Source organism: Oncorhynchus kisutch, linkage group LG10 (assembly GCF_002021735.2).
Source record: "Oncorhynchus kisutch isolate 150728-3 linkage group LG10, Okis_V2, whole genome shotgun sequence".
NCBI classification, from domain to species: Eukaryota; Metazoa; Chordata; class Actinopteri; order Salmoniformes; family Salmonidae; genus Oncorhynchus; species Oncorhynchus kisutch.
Genome location: NC_034183.2, coordinates 64,569,824 through 64,591,123, shown reverse-complemented (window position 1 = coordinate 64,591,123; position 21,300 = coordinate 64,569,824). Strand labels below are relative to the sequence as shown.

The 21,300-nt window shown below is 45.0% G+C and overlaps 2 protein-coding genes across 2 annotated transcripts; one reads left to right on the top strand and one right to left on the bottom strand.

Annotated features, from left to right (window-relative positions):
* Positions 1-269: 269 nt before the first annotated feature.
* On the top strand, positions 270-18,929 carry LOC109881081 (serine/threonine-protein kinase SBK1-like). The gene is made up of 4 exons (XM_031834708.1): positions 270-535; positions 7,998-8,236; positions 13,769-13,971; positions 14,382-18,929. Exons 2-4 carry the CDS (start codon positions 8,050-8,052, stop codon positions 15,165-15,167), a joined length of 1,176 nt encoding a protein of 391 aa, XP_031690568.1. The 5' UTR covers positions 270-535; positions 7,998-8,049; the 3' UTR covers positions 15,168-18,929.
* On the bottom strand, positions 5,163-7,116 carry LOC116375959 (proline-rich extensin-like protein EPR1). The gene is made up of 2 exons (XM_031834988.1): positions 7,106-7,116; positions 5,163-6,756 (listed from the first exon to the last, which is right to left on the bottom strand). Exons 1-2 carry the CDS (start codon positions 7,114-7,116, stop codon positions 5,163-5,165), a joined length of 1,605 nt encoding a protein of 534 aa, XP_031690848.1.
* Positions 18,930-21,300: the final 2,371 nt, after the last annotated feature.

Genomic DNA, 21,300 nt, shown 5'->3' with positions numbered 1-21,300 from the left:
GCCAACACCTGTTCCACACACATTTGTAGGCTATTTAAACGTCCTGGGTCACATATTACTCAAATACATTACATTATATCTGCTCCACTCGTTTTTTTACTTGTTGTTTATTCCCATTGCGCAAAGAGAGAGAATGTTGGGTATCTGTATGGAGACACAAGACCCCCTCCCTCCCATATGTCGCGCCGCTGCTGCTTTGTTCTGCTCTCCGATTGGACCGCCGCTGCGGAGGGCTGGCGTTAATTCAGCCTCGCTGCGTGGCGGTAGTTACATCAAGCAGCCGTAGGCCGACAGAGACAATAGGGCAAGTCAGGCTGACAGAGGTACTGACGAAGCAGACAGAAGCACCAGAAAAGTGATATTATTGTGCGCCGCTGTGCATATTGGCAACAAAGCTTTGATTCTGCACTATTCAGAGACACGATTTTGCACAGAAAATCAGACCAGTCCTGTAACGGTTTATCCTGCTATACAATTAAAGTTTCTGCTGAACGGAATGACAGCACCAGCTATTGCATGCAGCGCAATCTGAGAGGTAAGAGACATTGATAACAAGGAATCATCATTGTTGGTTGGATCATAACAATTTCAATCAATTTATCAGTGCTTTTATTTGGATTTTATAGACCTGCTTGTTGATTTTGCATAATGTTTCACACATTCATTATTCCTGCTGGTCTGTTTTCATCCCGTAATGGCATGTTTACAAGCAAGTCGATGTGCTTTAAAATATGGTTTAGAATTAGCTAGGTGGTTTAAATTGTGTGCTTACATCTCTCAAATGGTTATTTGTTGTGCATTATTGCATTACAGTAACCTATTATTTAATACATCTACGACATCGTAACATGTAGCCTGAGACCAGTATGTGTAGTCAACAGTAGGAGAAGGACAATGGGCATGATAGCTTATGGCTGAAGCTATTTGGATTGATAGCATCATAGTGAAATAGCCTTCCAATGAATTGCAATGATATTTATGTCTATTAATAAATACCTGTGCAGAAGGCCATTTGAAATGGATATGATGTGCTCAAGTGCTACATCTGTCATTGTAAACTGTTGTGTGTTGGTGTGGATGTTCCTATGCTCCTCTCCTCAGTGCCTTGACTCTTCGCACACACACACACACACACACACACACACACACACACACACACACACACACACACACACACACACACACACACACACACACACACACACACACACACATTTACCTTTTAAACAAATTATTTTTCTATTCTTAAAACCTACAGTAAAGTTCCATATGAATCCTCCTGTAAACACAACATGTCATTGTTCAGACACTGTAGATAATAGTGTCTGACGATAATAGTGTCTATGCTTTGTCTGTGCTGGGACATGTGATCCAAAGACTTGTGTGTTTTGTGGCCACTTAGCCAGAGCGTTCAGGGGATATCTATTCTAACCTTTGCCTTTGTCAGCTTAATTTCACACTGGCCATACAGCAGTGTGAGATGGAGAAACAGCTGTAGCATTCAGAGCGTATGCAAACTATATTCTTTGTGAAGTGTCCCTCACTGACCTTACTGTAGATGTAATGGGGATCATATTCAGATACTCAGCATTACTCAGAGCAGCAGGTTGGATGGCTTTCCTCTCAGACAGACAGTGACAGTGTTATGTAAGCAATGTGAGTGAAAACAGTTGACTTTGCTGTTGGTGGAGGTTGGAGAAACCCCTCTGGTGATTTTGAATGGTTTGTGAGAGACAACAGAAACACATCCCTCTCTTACGACGCAAACTTCATTCTAGATGTACCGTTATATCATTCAAATTGTGAGCTTTGTGATTTGAGAGCTGCTGGTTTGGGGGCATTGTGGGTGTTTTCTTACTGGCACTCACCTGTTTGTATTTGACAATAATACGCTAAGGGTATCAAGGTGCCAGTCTGTCTGGCATTTCTCCTTGACTGTGAGAGGGAACAACAGTGGCACCCAGTTCACCTAGTCCTTGGGATATAGCCAATTTTACTATTGGACAGACCCCAGGAGAAGGACTTCTGCACTGTTCTATCTTTTGGTCTAAATTGCTCACTGTTACAACACCAAATAAACCATGTTGACCCTTATTATTCATAGGTGTTATGAGTCATGACAACTAAAGCACCCTCCACACAGGCTGACCTATTCTGCACATTAGTTCTGGTACTATACAAACACACAAAACTATATTCACACCCCCTAGCTGTTTGGAAATGTAGGACAATGTACTTTTTTGAGGATGGTAAAATGGTCTGTGTTAGATTCCTTCAAACATTTACAGCAAATAGAGGCGAATAGCCCCCACTCCTCAGTTAAACTAAGAAACATTTACAGCAAATAGAGGCGAATGGCCCCCACTCCTCAGTTAAACTAAGAAACATTTACAGCAAATAGAGGCGAATGGCCCCCACTCCTCAGTTAAACTAAGAAACATTTACAGCAAATAGAGGCGAATGGCCCCCACTCCTCAGTTAAACTAAGAAACATTTACAGCAAATAGAGGCGAATGGCCCCCACTCCTCAGTTAAACTAAGAAACATTTACAGCAAATAGAGGCGAATGGCCCCCACTCCTCAGTTAAACTAAGAAACATTTACAGCAAATAGAGGCGAATGGCCCCCACTCCTCAGTTAAACTAAGAAACATTTACAGCAAATAGAGGCGAATGGCCCCCACTCCTCAGTTAAACTAAGAAACATTTACAGCAAATAGAGGCGAATGGCCCCCACTCCTCAGTTAAACTAAGAAACATTTACAGCAAATAGAGGCAAATGGCCCCCACTCCTCAGTTAAACTAAGAAACATTTACAGCAAATAGAGGCGAATGGCCCCCACTCCTCAGTTAAACTAAGAAACATTTACAGCAAATAGAGGCGAATGGCCCCCACTCCTCAGTTAAACTAAGAAACATTTACAGCAAATAGAGGCGAAGGGCCCCCACTCCTCAGTTAAACTAAGAAACATTTACAGCAAATAGAGGCGAATGGCCCCCACTCCTCAGTTAAACTAAGAAACATTTACAGCAAATAGAGGCGAATGGCCCCCACTCCTCAGTTAAACTAAGAAACATTTACAGCAAATAGAGGCGAATGGCCCCCACTCCTCAGTTAAACTAAGAAACATTTACAGCAAATAGAGGCGAAGGGCCCCCACTCCTCAGTTAAACTAAGAAACATTTACAGCAAATAGAGGCGAATGGCCCCCACTCCTCAGTTAAACTAAGAAACATTTACAGCAAATAGAGGCGAAGGGCCCCCACTCCTCAGTTAAACTAAGAAACATTTACAGCAAATAGAGGCGAATGGCCCCCACTCCTCAGTTAAACTAAGAAACATTTACAGCAAATAGAGGCGAATGGCCCCCACTCCTCAGTTAAACTAAGAAACATTTACAGCAAATAGAGGCGAATGGCCCCCACTCCTCAGTTAAACTAAGAAACATTTACAGCAAATAGAGGCGAATGGCCCCCACTCCTCAGTTAAACTAAGAAACATTTACAGCAAATAGAGGCGAATGGCCCCCACTCCTCAGTTAAACTAAGAAACATTTACAGCAAATAGAGGCGAATGGCCCCCACTCCTCAGTTAAACTAAGAAACATTTACAGCAAATAGAGGCGAATGGCCCCCACTCCTCAGTTAAACTAAGAAACATTTACAGCAAATAGAGGCGAATGGCCCCCACTCCTCAGTTAAACTAAGAAACATTTACAGCAAATAGAGGCAAATGGCCCCCACTCCTCAGTTAAACTAAGAAACATTTACAGCAAATAGAGGCGAATGGCCCCCACTCCTCAGTTAAACTAAGAAACATTTACAGCAAATAGAGGCGAATGGCCCCCACTCCTCAGTTAAACTAAGAAACATTTACAGCAAATAGAGGCAAATGGCCCCCACTCCTCAGTTAAACTAAGAAACATTTACAGCAAATAGAGGCGAATGGCCCCCACTCCTCAGTTAAACTGGCTGGATGTTCTGTTTGGGTTTAGGACATACTCCAACAGCCTGCCAACATGGTCAATGGCCCAGGTAATTGAACTATCTACCAGACCAGCAGAACTCAAATTGCAATCTCACTGCATCAACGGCCTTCCGTCCAGTAAAGCTGTAGTAGGACTTCTCTAAGTAACTGTGATACCTTTGTTAGAATACCTACTGCACTGAACAACAACACAGAGAACATGCTATGCACACACAATCCACTGTAGATGGATGCTGTGTTGCATCCATGGATGAATACATTTTACAACATCAAAGACCATGTCACAGTTCCCATTTGAAAATGGCTAAATGGCTAAGTAAGACAAGGCAGTGAAAGTGTGTTACAGAGGACATGGGACACGTTTATAAGAGTGCCAGACTCCTCATTTAATCATGGACTGGGCGGCAATCATCCACATCGTAACTGTGGGAGACAGGCAATGCCATGAAGAATAAATCACAAAACTGTGATCCCATTTCAGTTCACAGCTCAGTCTCTTGATTTATGTAGATTTTGACATGTTAATCAGTCATTTACATTGTTGTTTTCCCTCTAGAAAATCGTACTTAATCACATCAAATCTTGCTAACAAAGCATGAAATTCACAATTTACACTGCATATCTACAAATGAATCACTCCGGCTCATGTTACAGGTGATGGTAACATTTTGTAGGTGGATTACCTCTTTACTCCCAGATCTATTGATTAGACATTAGACATTATTATTAGGTGTAAATACTCAAGAATGGACCTTGGCAGGCAGCATTGATCAGCTGGCCATGGCAGCTCTTGCTGTGCTGCTCTTTCTGTTGTGTGGGGTGTGTTTGTGTTAGTGTAAATGTGTCTGCGTGCACGTGTGTGAGTGTGGAGAGCAGGAGGCAGATGACCATTGCTCAGCACTTTGTGCGGGTTGTCACGTTTCCTACCTATAGTCACATAGCACCCAGACTGCAGGTCAATATTCCTGGCATCGCCAGTAATTAACTACAGCCTACCTGCCTGTCTGCCCTCTATGAGCTGTGTGCTGCAGCAAGGCGACAAAAATGTCCTCAGTGTCCAGGCTTCTCACTGCACTACCCAGCCCCTCCCCCACCTGCAGTACTGCCCCTTGGGCCCTCCAGTCACCAATCCTCATCGACCACCTTTTCTCCAGTGTGTTATGCAAAGACCAGCGTCACATGGGGATACAGAAGGAGGAGGGGTGGGGATGAGGGCTGTGACTCAAGGTACACCAGTCAAACTGTGCTCCATCTGTGCTTTGAATACAGATGAGCTGAATCTCATTGAGGAGAGACATGGCACGGTGGTCACAGTGCTCTATCTGTGTGACAAACAGAGCTTGGTGCTCCCAGAGGTCCTCCTGGGAATAGCGGTGGCATGAACATTCCGGGGACGGGGTCTGGGGGCATGAATATTCCGGGGACGGGGACTGGGGGCAGGAAGCGGGGACGGGGACTGGGGGCAGGAAGCGGGGACGGGGACTGGGGGCAGGAAGCGGGGACAGGGAGTGGGGGCAGGAATATTCCGGGGACGGGGACTGGGGGCAGGAATATTCCGGGGATGGGGACTGGGGGCAGGAAGCGGGGATGGGGACTGGGGGCAGGAAGCGGGACGGGGACTGGGGGCAGGAAGCGGGGACGGGGACTGGGGGCAGGAAGCGGGGACGGGGACTGGGGGCAGGAAGCGGGGACGGGGACTGGGGGCAGATAGCTGGGACGGGGACTGGGGGCAGGAAGCGGGGACGGGGACTGGGGGCAGGAATATTCCGGGGACGGGGACTGGGGGCAGGAAGCGGGGACGGGGACTGGGGGCAGGAATATTCCGGGGGCCGGAGACTGGGGGCAGCAAGCAGGGACCGGGACTGGGGGCAGGAATATTCCGGGGACGGGGACTGGGGGCAGCAAGCGGGGACCGGGACTGGGGGCAGGAATATTCCGGGGACGGGGACTGGGGGCAGGAACCGGGGACGGGGACTGGGGGCATGAATATTCCGGGGATGGGGAATGGGAGCAGGAAGCGGGGACGGGGACTGGGGGCATGAATATTCCGAGGACGGAGAGTGGGGGCAGGAAGAGGGGACGGGGACTGGGGGCATGAATATTCCGGGGACGGGGACTGGGGGCAGGAAGCGGGGACGGGGACTGGGGGCAGGAATATTCTGGGGACGGGGACTGGGGGCAGGAATATTCTGGGGACGGGGACTGGGGGCAGGAAGCGGGGACGGGGACTGGGGGCAGGAAGCGGGACGGGGACTGGGGGCAGGAAGCGGGGACGGGGACTGGGGGCAGGAAGCGGGGACGGGGACAGGGGGCAGGAATATTCCGGGGACGGGGACTGGGGGCAGGAATATTCCGGGGACGGGGACTGGGGGCAGGAAGCGGGACGGGGACTGGGGGCAGGAGGCGGGGACGGGGACTGGGGGCAGGAAGCGGGGACGGGGACTGGGGGCAGGAAGCGGGGACGGGGACGGGGACTGGGGGCAGGAAGCGGGTCGGGGACTGGGGGCATGAATATTCCAGGGACGGGGACTGGGGGCAGGAAGCGGGGACGGGGACTGGGGGCAGGAATATTCCGGGGACGGGGACTGGGGGCAGCAAGCGGGGACCGGGACTGGGGGCAGGAATATTCCGGGGACGGGGACTGGGGGCAGGAAGCGGGGACGGGGACTGGGGGCATGAATATTCCGGGGACGGGGACTGGGGGCAGGAAGCGGGGACGGGAAGCAGTGAGGGAGCGGGCCTGGTGGCTGCTGTGGGGCTGAGTCAGGGCTGCAGCAGAGGAGCAGAGCTTAATTACCACTGTTTGACTCTCCTTTCATCTCCAGGCTCTTTGATATGACACAAACCATGCAGAAGTGAGTGTGTGTGTCTGTGTGTTTGAGGCACTGGTTCATCTTCATATGTAGAAGAGAAACGAGACTGGGCTGCCTAGGCTGTTGTGTGTTTTAATAACCTTGTCAGTGGGATGCTGACTGGACTACTGCTAGTAGTCATAGTACTGCTCTGATGGACAGCCAGCTGGCTCCCCTGTTGAAACAGCCCCCTCAGTGAATTGTCACACATGTACAATGCATAAACTCACTGAAGAATAAGTACACACACACACACATACACACACTGTGGAGCCATCCCCGAGGCATACACAGATGGACTATCCACAGGATGTCTCTCGCATCCTGTCTCATTCAACACATTCTTATCTTCATTAATGAGAGATGGCACAATTCTGCTGTACCATCAGGGCCGTGAAGTTCATTCAGTCATTCAGAGATTTGTCTGCCCTGGGTGATGAAAGAAAGGATATTGCAAATGAGTGTTTCTTGGCTTGACGTTACATGGTCTTGGATCAGACGGCCGACTGAAACAGATCTGCAGTGAGCTGAGCTGACAAAATTGCACCGGCAGGCAAGATAATGAAAGTGCCTGTCAAGAATGAACCACTGTTGTCGCTGTGTCTCTCCTTTGCCATGCAAGTGAATGTTGAGTTGATGCTCGGAGTAATTAGAGGCTCAGACCTAGACTAAAGGTTTTATGGATCTCACAGAACTCTAACAGGAGACATTTTGAAGCAAAGTTTTGGAGGGCACAGAAGAGTAACAGAAGAAGCATAGCCAAATGATCTGAATCCAGAGTGCGAGTGACTGATTAGTGAAGTGGAAAGGGAATTAGCTGTCTCTGGTCTTTCCTCTGCAGTGGTTGTGTGTTCCCCAGCACTGTCTGGGTGGAAACAGAGGCCTGTGATCTCGGTCACCTGAAAGGGGCTTCACACAGCGGAAAGTAGATCTGTGTTTAAAGCAGAATGCAATGGTTACATAAGAGCTTATTTGTCTCGGATACAAAACACTCAGTGTCTTTGATGTTGTTGATAAACGAGGTGTGTGTCTCTCTGTGTGTAGAGAGAGGTGAGACACAAAAGCCATTGGTGTATCCACCAGTTTCACTGTATAGGCTACGTGCCTATCTCTCTTTAACCTTGCATTCCTTCCTACTCCTCCTGTTAACTTCTTTAGGAACAACAGCAGTCACCAGATCCCTGTGCTCCAGGCATCTCTCCCAGGCAGAATGAGCTCCTCTCCCCATGGGTCCCACGGGTCTGGGTCCCGCGCCTCCATCGACATCCTGGAGGAGCTGCAGCTCATTGCTGCCCAGAACCTGGAGAAGCTAGACATCAGCAAGTACTATGAGGTCATCAGGGAGCTGGGTAAAGGTACCTATGGGAAAGTGGACCTGGTCATCCACAAAATCAGGGGTGAGTTTGTCTCTGATGGAAGCTACCTGCGCCGTTGAGAATAACTAATGTGTTATATTCATGTCAGTTGGTCTATTCCAGACAGACCATCAACAGAGCTCAACAAAACAGAAACATTGCTTGCTGATGTGAAAACAACCAAATCATAATTTTTATGGGGTTTTATATCAGTGTTTACAATCAGAACATTTCGATTCACTCCAGATTCCATCTACAATGTGTTTTTTTTACATGTTTTCCACGGCCACAGTAATCTTACACATCTTTGAAGTATTTAGATCGCTCCACTCTTTAAAGAATTCATTTGTGGACCATAATTAGAGTGAATGCGGCGTCCCTAGTTTCGGAATAGCAGTGAAGCACAAACCCCATCCAGATTGCTTAACAAAATGACCCATTTTAGCAAATCTTTTCAGCCTTTATGACATAAAATGCAAGACAAAATGTCAACCATCTGCTCAGTCCACTTTACAGTCTTGTTTATTAATAACCAACTCAGAAGTGTGTTGGGGGGAGCAAATTACCCTCCTACTTCTAGGGGAATAATGACAAACACAAGCCACCAAAGTGCACAGTTGTCCTCCGATCTTTTATAAAGCAGTGAAAGGACACACCATCTGGAACTATCCAAAACAACTATCACTGGGTTGTCATTAGACCTAAATCATGTCCAAAACCACTATCACTGGGTTGTCATTAGACCTAAATCATGTCCAAAACCACTATCACTGGGTTGTCATTAGACCTAAATCATGTACAAAACCACTATCACTGGGTTGTCATTAGACCTAAATCATGCCCAAAAGCACTATCACTGGGTTGTCATTAGACCTAAATCATGTCCAAAACCACTATCACTGGGTTGTCATTAGACCGAAATCATGTACAAAACCACTACCACTGGGTTGTCATTAGACCTAAATCATGTACAAAACCACTATCACTGGGTTGTCATTAGACCTAAATCATGTACAAAACCACTATCACTGGGTTGTCATTAGACCTAAATCATGTATAAAACCACTACCACTGGGTTGTCATTAGACCGAAATCATGTACAAAACCACTACCACTGGGTTGTCATTAGACCTAAATCATGTCCAAAACCACTATCACTGGGTTGTCATTAGTGTAACGGCGTTCTTCGTTTGTCGAAAGAGAGTCGGACCGAAATGCAGCGTGGTGGTTAATGGTGGTTAATCATATAAAACCACTACCACTGGGTTGTCATTAGACCTAAATCATGTACAAAACCACTATCACTGGGTTGTCATTAGACCTAAATCATGTACAAAACCACTATCACTGGGTTGTCATTAGACCTAAATCATGTATAAAACCACTACCACTGGGTTGTCATTAGACCGAAATCATGTACAAAACCACTATCACTGGGTTGTCATTAGACCTAAATCATGCCCAAAAGCACTATCACTGGGTTGTCATTAGACCTAAATCATGTCCAAAACCACTATCACTGGGTTGTCATTAGACCGAAATCATGTACAAAACCACTACCACTGGGTTGTCATTAGACCTAAATCATGTACAAAACCACTATCACTGGGTTGTCATTAGACCTAAATCATGTACAAAACCACTATCACTGGGTTGTCATTAGACCTAAATCATGTATAAAACCACTACCACTGGGTTGTCATTAGACCGAAATCATGTACAAAACCACTACCACTGGGTTGTCATTAGACCTAAATCATGTCCAAAACCACTATCACTGGGTTGTCATTAGTGTAACGGCGTTCTTCGTTTGTCGAAAGAGAGTCGGACCGAAATGCAGCGTGGTGGTTAATCATGATCTTTAATGAAGAAAATTGTGACGATACATGAAATAACTTATAAATACAAAAACAACAAACGGAACGTGAAACTTATTACAGCCTATCTGGTGAACACTACACAGAGACAGGAACAATCACCCACGAAAGACAAAGCGAAACTCAGGCTACCTAAATACGGTTCCCAATCAGAGGCAACGAGAATCACCTGACTGCTGATTGAGAACCGCCTCAGGCAGCCAAGCCTATACAACACCCCTAATCAGCCGCGATCCCAAATACTACACACCCCAATACGAAATACAATAACATAAACCCCTGTCACACCCTGGCCTGACCAAATATATAACGAAAACACAAAATACAATGACCAAGGCGTGACAATTAGACCTAAATCATGTACAAAAACCCTTACATCCAGGCTGTATCACAACCCGCCGTGATTGGGAGTCCCATAGGGCGGCGCACAATTGGCCCAGTGTCATCCAGGTGTGGCCGGTGTAGGTCGTCATTGTAAATAAGAATTTGTTCTTAACTGACCTGCCTAGTTAAATAAAGGTCAAAAAGAAAGTATTTACCCAGCTCTCGGATCCCACGCTGCCATGATATTACATTCCCCAATTCAAACATTTGACGCTAACAACTCAGGACATAAATAATGAAAAGATTTCTTGCCGTCAGAGATGTGTTGAATAGTATTGATATGATGACTTCTAAATCATGCTGCTGTGTAAATTGGGTTTTAGTGAGGCAGGCCAATTTGCTACCCTATCAAAGCTCTGGGAATTAGGGTGGCTGTAAATTTGGGTATGAGTATAATCTCAGATTAGCATGATTCATAGGGAAGACCAATCTTTATTTTATAGTTTGATGATAGCTTTGATAATGCTCACTCAATCCATCATACAGGTGGATATTAGCTTGAATGTAGAGCTGTCGTTCTGGAATAATTCATTGCATATCAGTCATCATGTGGGATTACCACAATTCAGCAGAAATGTATTTTAGGACATCAAATCATTTTGACGCAAGGTATCAAAACAGTTCTTCACTTTCAAATCTGATTTAGTTAGAATTCATATTCTGTTCTATATAGTTATATCCATCTAAACCTCTTCAAAATGTACAGTATGTTCAATTAATATTCTATTCTATATAGTTATATCCATCTAAATCTCTTCAAAATGTACAGTATGTTCAATGAATATTCTATTCTATATAGTTATATCCATCTAAACCTCTTCAAAATGTACAGTATGTTCAATTAATATTTAGTGTTCACTTTTGTATACGACTATAGAGAGACAATATTAGTTATCTTCTATTTGCAGTGCAAATATTTTCCCAATACAATTTTCTCTATTTATTTTAATAGTTCAACATTCCGTTTTTACCAACATTCTGTTTTTACCATATCAACGATCATATCATTTGGTGTAGTTTTAGTTTCATTTATTCACACACAAAAAAAAGACAAACAGTGACATTAACAAAACAAGGTACAGCAAAGATGTGTGCAGGTGGTTAGAAACACGAGGACTTTTATGAAGAAATATACCGTGCATTCTGAAAGTATACATGTTGTTATGTTACAGCCTTATTGTAAAATGGATTAAATAAATACAATCCTCATCAATCTACACACAATACCCCAGAATGACAATGAGAAAACAGTTACATTTTTTGTGTGCAAATGTATTAAAAATCAAAACAGAAATACCTTATTTCCATAAGTATTCAAGACTCTTTGCCATGAGACTTGAAATTGAGCTCAGGTGCATCCTGTTACCATTGATCATCCTTGAGATGTTTCTACAACTTGATTGGAGTCCACCTACGGTAAGGTAAATTGATTGGAAATGATTTGGAAAGGCACACACCTGTCTATGTAAGGTCCCACAGTTGATAGTGCATGTCAGATCAAAAAACCAAGCCATGAGGTTGAAGGAATTGTCTGTAGGGCTCCGAGACAGGATTGTGTCAAGGCACATCTGAGGAATTGTACCAAAAAAATGTCTGCATCATTGAAGGTCCCCAAGAACACAGGGGCCTCCATCATTCTTAAATGGAAGAAGTTTAGAAAGACCAAGCCACTTCCTATAGCTGGCCACCCGGCCAAACTGAGCAATCGGGAGAGAAGGGCCTTGGTCAGGAAGGTGACCAAGAACCCAATGGTCACTCTTGACAGAGTTTGGAGAACCTTCTAGAAGGACAAACATTTTCTGCAGCACTCCACCAATGGAAGCCACTAGATGGAAGCCACTCCTCAGTAAAAGGCACATGTCAGCCTGCTTGGAGTTTGCCAAAAGGCACCTAAAGGACTCTGACCATGAGAAACAAGATTCTCTGGTCTGATGAAACCAAGATTGAACCCTTTGACCTGAATGCCAGGTGTCACGTCTGCATGCTCACTACTTTATGCTCTGAACAGACCTGAGGTGGTGCTATTGGAGAAGCTTCTCTTTTCCCCTGAGCTCACAGAGCCACTGTGGCACCAGGGAGAGACAGACATTGAGGCATTTCAATCTGGCAATTTTCCATCTCCTAGTCTTGACCTTGTCCCCTTCCCATATTTCCTCTGCTAATTTCTGTTTTCCTGTCATTTGGGGAAATAGGCTGTGGTCAGTAGAAGGTTCTGAGACATTTCCTTCCAGATTGCTCTGCGCTATTCCTCCCAGACGACAGAATCCATGTCACGCTTCCTGTGTCTTTATGTTATACACTGCATATACCAAACATTAGGAACACCTTCCTAATATTGAGCTGCCCCCCCCCTCCTTTTTACCCTCAGAACAGCCTCATTTCATTGGGGCATGGACTCTACAAGGTGTCGAAAGCGTTCCACAGAGATGCTGGCCCATGTTGACTCCAATGCTTCCTACAGTTGTGTCAAGTTGGCTGGATGTCCTTTGGGTGGTGGACCATTCTTGATACAGCCGGGAAACTGTTGAGGGTGGAAAAACCCAGCAGCGCTGCAGTTCTTGACACAAACCGCACAAAGCGCACAAACCGGTGTGCCTGGCACCTACTGCCATACCCTGTTCAAAGGCACTTAAATCCTTTGTCTGCCCATTCACCCTCTGAATGGCACACATACACAATCCATGTCTTCAAATGTCTCAAGACTTAAAAATCCTTCTTTAACCGGTCTCCTCTCCTTCATCTACACTGATTGAAGTGGATTTAACAAGTGACATCAATAAGGGATCATAGCTTTCACCTGGATTCACCTGGTCAGTCTGACATGGAAAGGTGTTCTTAATGTTTTTTATACTGAGTGTATATGAATCACAAGGATTTACAGACAGGCAAAGGAAAAGCAGCCCCCCCTCCCAATCATTGGCTCTAATTTTATTAGTGTTGCACTTACTGGCTCTATTTCAGTACGTGTTTACTGCAACACTTTTGTATGTAATCACTTTCAATTTACTGCCAAATCCGCTGCATCAAAGCTGAAGTGCCCATGCAGCCCCATCCCCTCCTCTCTGTAGGTAAAGAGGATGGTGTCGTGACTAAACTATTCTGACAGAGGCTTTGGAATATTTATAAATCCCCCTCAGCGAAAAAAAATGTGGTCTTGGATGAAATCCTGTAACCTCACTAAATTGAATTAATCCCAGACAGGTTTTGTAATTCATATCAGTTTAATTGATTTACAAGACTAAATTTGGTGCATTTAACTGTCTCATAGGACTCATAGAACATTTCTCATCCAGTACTGTACGTTGTGTTCTAGGCACTAAGATGGCTCTGAAGTTCTTGAGGAAGAAAACAACCAAACTGAAGAGCTTCTTAAGGGAGTACAGCATCTCTCTCTACCTGTCTCCCTGCCCCTTTATCATCAACATGTTCGGCATTGCCTTTGAGACAGACGACTACTACGTCTTCGCTCAGGAGTATGCCCTGGCAGGAGACCTCTTCGACGTCATTCCCCCTCAGGTGTGTTCATCTGCTGTTACAATAGAAGGCTCTCAACATAATGTCTGAAATAGGAATAACATAAAAGCTATTTTATTTCCAGCTGAAGGATAATGTACAGATTTTACATGATAAATGTTAATGTGTAAAATTAATGTGAGATGTTGGTGCTTATATATCTATTTTTAGAAAAAGCTCAGATAGCAACATAATCCAAGTCATTATCTAACCACTGGTCATCCATTGAAGACTATTTATAGAAGGTTATTTTCTATAACTAATGTAATACCTGATAACCCCTAGTCAACATGTACAGTGGAGAGTTACATAAAATCCTTGGCTTATGGCCAAACACACATTCTCATGGACGGATGAAATATTTTACTTGCTAGTGGATTGTTTGACCTCAGTGTGTACTCGTCTCTGTTTAGGTGGGTCTTCCAGAGACGGTGGCTAAGCGTTGTGTCCACCAGGTGGCCATCGCCCTGGACTACCTGCACTGTAAGAAGCTAGTCCACCGGGACATCAAGCCTGAGAACATCCTCATCTTTGACAAAGAGTGCCGTAAGGTCAAGCTGTCAGACTTCGGCATGACGCGGCGTGCCGGCTCCCCAGTGAAGCGTGTCAGCGGAACCATCCCGTACACTGCACCGGAGTTGTGCGACGCCTCGCAGCACGAGGGCTTCTGCGTGGACTACAGCACTGACGTGTGGGCCTTCGGTGTCCTCCTCTTCTGCATGCTCACCGGCAACTTCCCCTGGGAGAAGGCCCTGCCGTCGGACGCCTTCTACCAGGAGTTTGTGCGCTGGCAGCGGCGCCGGACGGGCACGGTGCCCTCTCAGTGGCGGCGCTTCACAGACGAGGGGCTGCGCATGTTCCGCAGGCTCCTGTCCATTGAGCAGGAGCGCCGCTGCTCCGTTAAGGAGGTTTTCAGCTACTTCAACCACCACTGGATGCTGGACAATGAGCCGGGCAGCAGCAGCGTTGCGGGAGGAGGGTCAGTGGGCAGTGGGCCCCAGGTGGAGCTCAGCTCGTCGTCATCTGAAGAGGATGTACTGGTGGACAGGCTAAAGCAGCAGAGCCTGATAGAGCCCATGGGCGGACACTACTCCTCCTCCGGCTCCCCCTCCTCCACCAGCAGCTACGAACGTGTCTCCCGTGACAATGGAGGGGCCGGACGCATCTTGGTGGCCACGCCCATTGAAATTTGTGTGTAGAGATTGGCTATGTGCACACACATACACACACTGTATAAACACTAACGTACGAAGGTCAAATAACAGAGAACGATCTTCCTGGTTAAAGGAAGAGGTGGGAGAACAGCCTGGTCTCATAGACTAGAAGTAACATAGTAAATGTAAATCCTCGACACTGAAATTATTATGATATGTTACTTTTTGTATGGTTACATAAGACAGGTGGTTACTTAAGGCAAAAACGAAAGTAGGGTGGTTGGTCGGGAGTATAACTCGAATGTCTAGCAACCCAAAGGTTTGCAAATTTAAATCTCATCACGGACAACTCTAGCAACTTTTCAACTACTTACTAGTTTTTAGCTACTTACCATGTTAGCTAACCCTTCCCCTAACCCTGACCCCTAACCCCCAGCCTAGCTAACATTAGCCAGCTAGATAGAATTCGTAACATATAGTACGTTTTGCAAATTCATAACATATTGTATGTTTCGAAAATTTGTAACATATAATACGAAATATAATTCATTATATATCATACAAAATGGGTGATGGACATCCACAAATTATACATACCATACGAAACTAAACAAAACGTAGCATATCATGCTAAATGGAGTGTCACGGATTTATGTACAGAGTAATACGAAATTCTCTGAGACCAGGTTGGGGAGAAAGGAAGATGAGGAAAAATGATGGATGGTGCTTGAAGGAGGTGGTTGTTTCACTATAGATTCTGACAGACATTCCTATTGACGATTAACTCTGAGGGAATGACAAAAGACAATCACAACCAGTACTGATTACTGAACAGATGTGTGGGCATCTGCAGGCATTTATTGATGTATTGTACTGTAGCTATATTCAGACTAAAATGTACAACAATATCAGACAGAGACAACAAACATGTGAAGGACAAAACAAGCTTTTACAGAATAGCAACATAATGTCCTAGTATGTTGTATTGGAGCTCACCAGATCCTATCCTAAAGCAATATGTTCAAAGCAACTTCTCTGCAAAAATGACTTGTCTGATAAATGGCTCATGGAATAATGGAATAAATTAAACCATTTTGAATCTGCTGTAGTTGCATCAGTAAAAGATGATTGGAGAGTGTAAAAGTTGGCTGTCATTGTGACTTTTACCATAGTGCAATGTGAACCAATGGTATTATGGTGTGTTTGTATTGTATACCCTTATGTTCAGTGGGTATAAGAGCTTTATGTAATGTAGTTTTTGTTAAAATTATTTATTTGAGTCCTTGATTTCTGAACATATATTTTTGCTATTTATTTTTAAAAGTAACATTAGAGATTTGACTTTTTTTGATACTTTACGTTTGCCAATGTTTTACTGCTGGTGCAATTTAAGCAGCCATTTTGAAAAGGGAAACTGCATTTGACCTTCCCCCATAGCAATGTCATATAATCCCATGGAACTGCTTTTCATCTCATGTGAATGGATTATGTTGATGTTGGCCATTACCTCTTTAGCAGTAGCTATAGTGCATTATTATGTCAGTCCGAGTGTTTAGTTCACCTCCTCTTGTCTGCGTGCTATGCCTGCTAGGCCTGGTACACCATGACAGTAATGCAGTAATGGATAAGAACACTGATGCTGACTTTACGTGATAGCCTGCAGTATACATAACCATTAGAAGCTTAACGCTACTATGGTTTTACTTTAGTTTATTGACTGTTGTGTCATGGTGACATGAGGATGAAATGTTCATGTTTTATGTAAAGCATAAAGTGGTTTCATTTAGAGTTTTCTCAGGTATAGTCTCTATAATGTATTATACCATATACACACCATATACATCCTCTTGATGGGGATGATTTAAAACCTCCAGCTGAACCTAAATGTTCTGTGGGCATGTCGTACCATAACTCATTTCTTATCTTTTAGCTTTTAACTGTAGGTAAAAAGGGCAAAATCCTAAAAGTGAATTTCCTTGACTGGTCTCTTATTTTATACATTAGTTTGGCAAATGTGTACATGTAGATGTCAGATGATAATCAAAGGATGAATGGATGAGCATTTTCTTAATTGCATGGTTAATGAAGAAAATGTGTGAAATCAGCTCGTACAGTAATTGTTCAAGTGAAAAATATGTGCAAATAAATAGTTGTATAGTGAAATTTTGCTGTGGCACAAATTTGCATAATTTGATATTGTTCTCAAAACAAAATCTAGGGCTGAAAAAGCAAAAAAAAATTGTTCCATTGTATTTGACGTGCTACATTTGTATAGGCTTCCATCACAAGATCACAGACGATGTAGTGGGACTATGGGGATACTACCTACATGTCTACAAGTACGTTTGAGATGTGACTTAAATGATTAGTTTTATTTTGTGTGACTTACCTTTAAAAGGGAAACATTTCGAAAGCTGGAAAACAGGATGGGATACTGGATATAATGTCCACCATGGAAATCTGAAATAAAATGCACAACAGTTCATTCTAGAATAGACTCGCCTCTCTCTGCGTGTTGTGTTTTTCAGAAATGTTTGCATGAATCAATATTGCTCTGGAGGAACGCTGTTGAAATAAATCTCTAGAGTGAAAAGTTGCAGTATTTATTTTTCTGCCACTGGAGAAAATACTTATTGTATGTAAACAGAGTTAAACACACTGGGCCCTATTTCCCCCTCTGCCACCCCCACCACCCCCTCAGAAACACACTGGGCCCTATTTCCCCCTCGGCCACACCCACACCCCCCCAGAAACACACTGGGCCCTATTTCCCCCTCTGCCACACCCACCACCAGCCCCTCAGAAACACACTGGGCCCTATTTCCCCCTCTGCCACACCCACCACCCCCTCAGAAACACACTGGGCCCTATTTCCCCCTCTGCCACCCCCACCACCCCCTCAGAAACACACTGGGCCCTATTTCCCCCTCTGCCACACCCACCACCCCCTCAGAAACACACTGGGCCCTATTTCCCCCTCTGCCACACCCACCACCACCCCCTCAGAAACACACTGGGCCCTATTTCCCCCTCTGCCACACCCACCACCCCCTCAGAAACACACTGGGCCCTATTTCCCCCTCTGCCACCCCCACCACCCCCTCAGAAACACACTGGGCCCTATTTCCCCCTCTGCCACACCCACCACCACCCCCTCAGAAACACACTGGGCCCTATTTCCCCCTCTGCCACACCCACCACCACCCCCTCAGAAACACACTGGGCCCTATTTCCCCCTCTGCCACACCCACCACCCCCTCAGAAACACACTGGGCCCTATTTCCCCCTCTGCCACACCCACCACCACCCCCTCAGAAACACACTGGGCCCTATTTCCCCCTCTGCCACACCCACCACCACCCCCTCAGAAACACACTGGGCCCTATTTCCCCCTCTGCCACACCCACCACCCCCTCAGAAACACACCGGGCCCTATTTCCCCCTCTGCCACACCCACCACCACCCCCTCAGAAACACACTAGACTGATCAGGAGAAAAATACATTTAGCACTTTTTTGTCTTTAAATAAACATCAATGCATTTTGAAAGCAGCAGTCCAGTTCTGTTGCCTCTCAGCTGCTGATATATTCCCATGAGTAGATATTTAATAAATCTGTTATTTACGTGTTTTTAGTAACGTTATGGGATTTCCTTGTCTTTCTGTGCCGTGTAATTTTGTTGTGGAGTTTGTCTGTAGAACATGCGCTGCTAGAACTCATCTCTTATTCACTCCATCCAATAGAACGCTGTTTTCCCTATACTTTCCTCTCCTTTCATTCAAAATGAAATAAAGCAATCTGAAATTAAGCTTGAATCTGTTGTGTGGCTTTGAAGTGTGCGGTGCCTGAGAGGCTGCAGCATGGCTGGCTGGTGGCGACAGAAAGGAGATGTGCTACTAGACTAGATCACAGTGGAAATGACCACTCTGTGTTGTGTTGAAAGTAGAATTCATCTGGATGAATCATGGTTCTGGTGTTTATTTAAAAGGTTTTTTAGAGAGCCCACTCAATGACGCCCCACTCAATTCTGAAACCACTGATGCATTGTTTCTGCTCAGTTGTCATGTACAGTGAAGTGATTTAATCCAAAACAGGGCTGGTCTATATTATACAATCCCAGATGGGATGTTGGCAAATGTGACCCAGGATTTCTAGTTAAACCACGTTAAACCCTCACTACTAACCAATAACTACTTGCAAAAGGGTTATGTAGTCTAATAATGTAGAGTGTAGTTCGGAGACTACTGGCCACAAAATGTTGTTAGCTTATTTGAAATACAGTATATATATATATTTGATATTTTTTCTCCCCAATTTCTATCTTGTCTCATCGTTGCAACTCCCCAACGGGCTCGGGAGGCGAAGATCGAGTAATGCGTCCTCCGAAACATGACCCACCAAACTGTGCTTCTTAACACCTGCCCACTTAACCCAGAAGTCAGCTGCACCAATGTGCCTGAGGAAACACTGTTCGCCTGACAACCGAGGTCAGCCTGCAGGCACCCGGCCCGCCACAAGGAGTCACTAGAGCGTGATGAGCCAAGTAAAGCCCCCCCAGCCAAACTCCCGATCACGCCCGGTTGTGATACAGCCCGGGATCAAACCTGGGTTTGTTGTGACACCTCTAGCACTGGGATGCAGTGCCTTAGACCGCTGCACCACTCGGGAGGCCTGAAAAATATTTGATATTCTTTCTGGGGCCTACATTGTGTATCACAATGATGAAGCGTGTGGAGATAATGAGAAGGGGTGAGTGAATAGGTTGAGCATCAGTGCTTGAGACAACCAGTACCAGGGCAGGCCTGTGGATCTGCTTGGATACAGCACAGCAGCTCACCCTGGCCAAGGCAGTGCTGCTGCTGCTGGAGTGGAAATCATCAGGACTGCATGTTCAGCATAGCAATTACTATAGAGCACTGCACTGCACACCTCACTGCCTCTCCACTTCACTGTCATGTTTACTGTCTCTACTGTAGCTGTGGCTAGCAGGGGGAGAGCGGCTGGGAGGATAACGGTTTGAAACATCCTTAAATACTATCTGAATGTTACTTTTAATTTCACAGAGATGACCTGTACAGATGTAGGATCTTAATTCAATCACCCTGCTGCAGGAAAACTTGTAGTGTATTCAAGGTTTAAAAAGGTTTTTGAAGTTTGTAATTTCCATTTTGAAATTTCAGACCTGATTTTGTGTATCAATACTGACAAAAATGTCCATTAGTTATAATCCACATTATAATTCCCATTTCCTGTTGCTGCAGGATTGTTTTCCTGCTGTAGTAAACTGGCTCAAATTAAGATTTGACATCTTTAGATGTGAATAAAAGAGTGTGATACTGTATCCAAATCTGAGGGATATTAAACTGGCCACAGTGTGCCTGTTTATCCTGTGTGGAAGAGCCTTTATAAGAGCCTTGAGCAAATGTGTAAGAGCGTGTGAACTCATTGCCAAGTAGAGAGCGGAATGGCTTACAGGTCTAGTGGAACTGTACATTTAATCTCCAAGTCCTGGAGGTTGGAAACCCTTGAGGGGTAAACATGCAGGAGGCTTTTCACATCCACAAGAGTAGGATGTCAAAACAAAATCTAGGGCTGAAAAAGCCAAAAAAAATTGTTCCATTGTATTTGACGTGCTACATTTGTATAGGCTTCCATCACAAGATCACAGACGATGTAGTGGGACTATGGGGATACTACCTACATGTCTACAAGTACGTTTGAGATGTGACTTAAATGATTAGTTTTATTTTGTGTGACTTACCTTTAAAAGGGAAACATTTCGAAAGCTGGAAAACAGGATGGGATACTGGATATAATGTCCACCATGGAAATCTGAAATAAAATGCACAACAGTTAATTCTAGAATAGACTCGCCTCTCTCTGCGTGTTGTGTTTTTCAGAAATGTTTGCATGAATCAATATTGCTCTGGAGGAACGCTGTTGAAATAAATCTCTAGAGTGAAAAGTTGCAGTATTTATTTTTCTGCCACTGGAGAAAATACTTATTGTATGTAAACAGAGTTAAACACACTGGGCCCTATTTCCCCCTCTGCCACCCCCACCACCCCCTCAGAAACACACTGGGCCCTATTTCCCCCTCGGCCACACCCACCACCCCCCCAGAAACACACTGGGCCCTATTTCCCCCTCTGCCACACCCACCACCACCCCCTCAGAAA

Coding starts and splice junctions, on each gene's coding strand:
- LOC109881081 (XM_031834708.1), top strand. CDS start 8,050: ATGAGCTCCTCTCCCCATGGGTCCCACGGGTCTGGGTCCCGCGCCTCC. Junction 8,237..13,768: donor GGTCATCCACAAAATCAGGG/GTGAGTTTGTCT, acceptor GTTGTGTTCTAG/GCACTAAGATGGCTCTGAAG. Junction 13,972..14,381: donor TCGACGTCATTCCCCCTCAG/GTGTGTTCATCT, acceptor GTCTCTGTTTAG/GTGGGTCTTCCAGAGACGGT.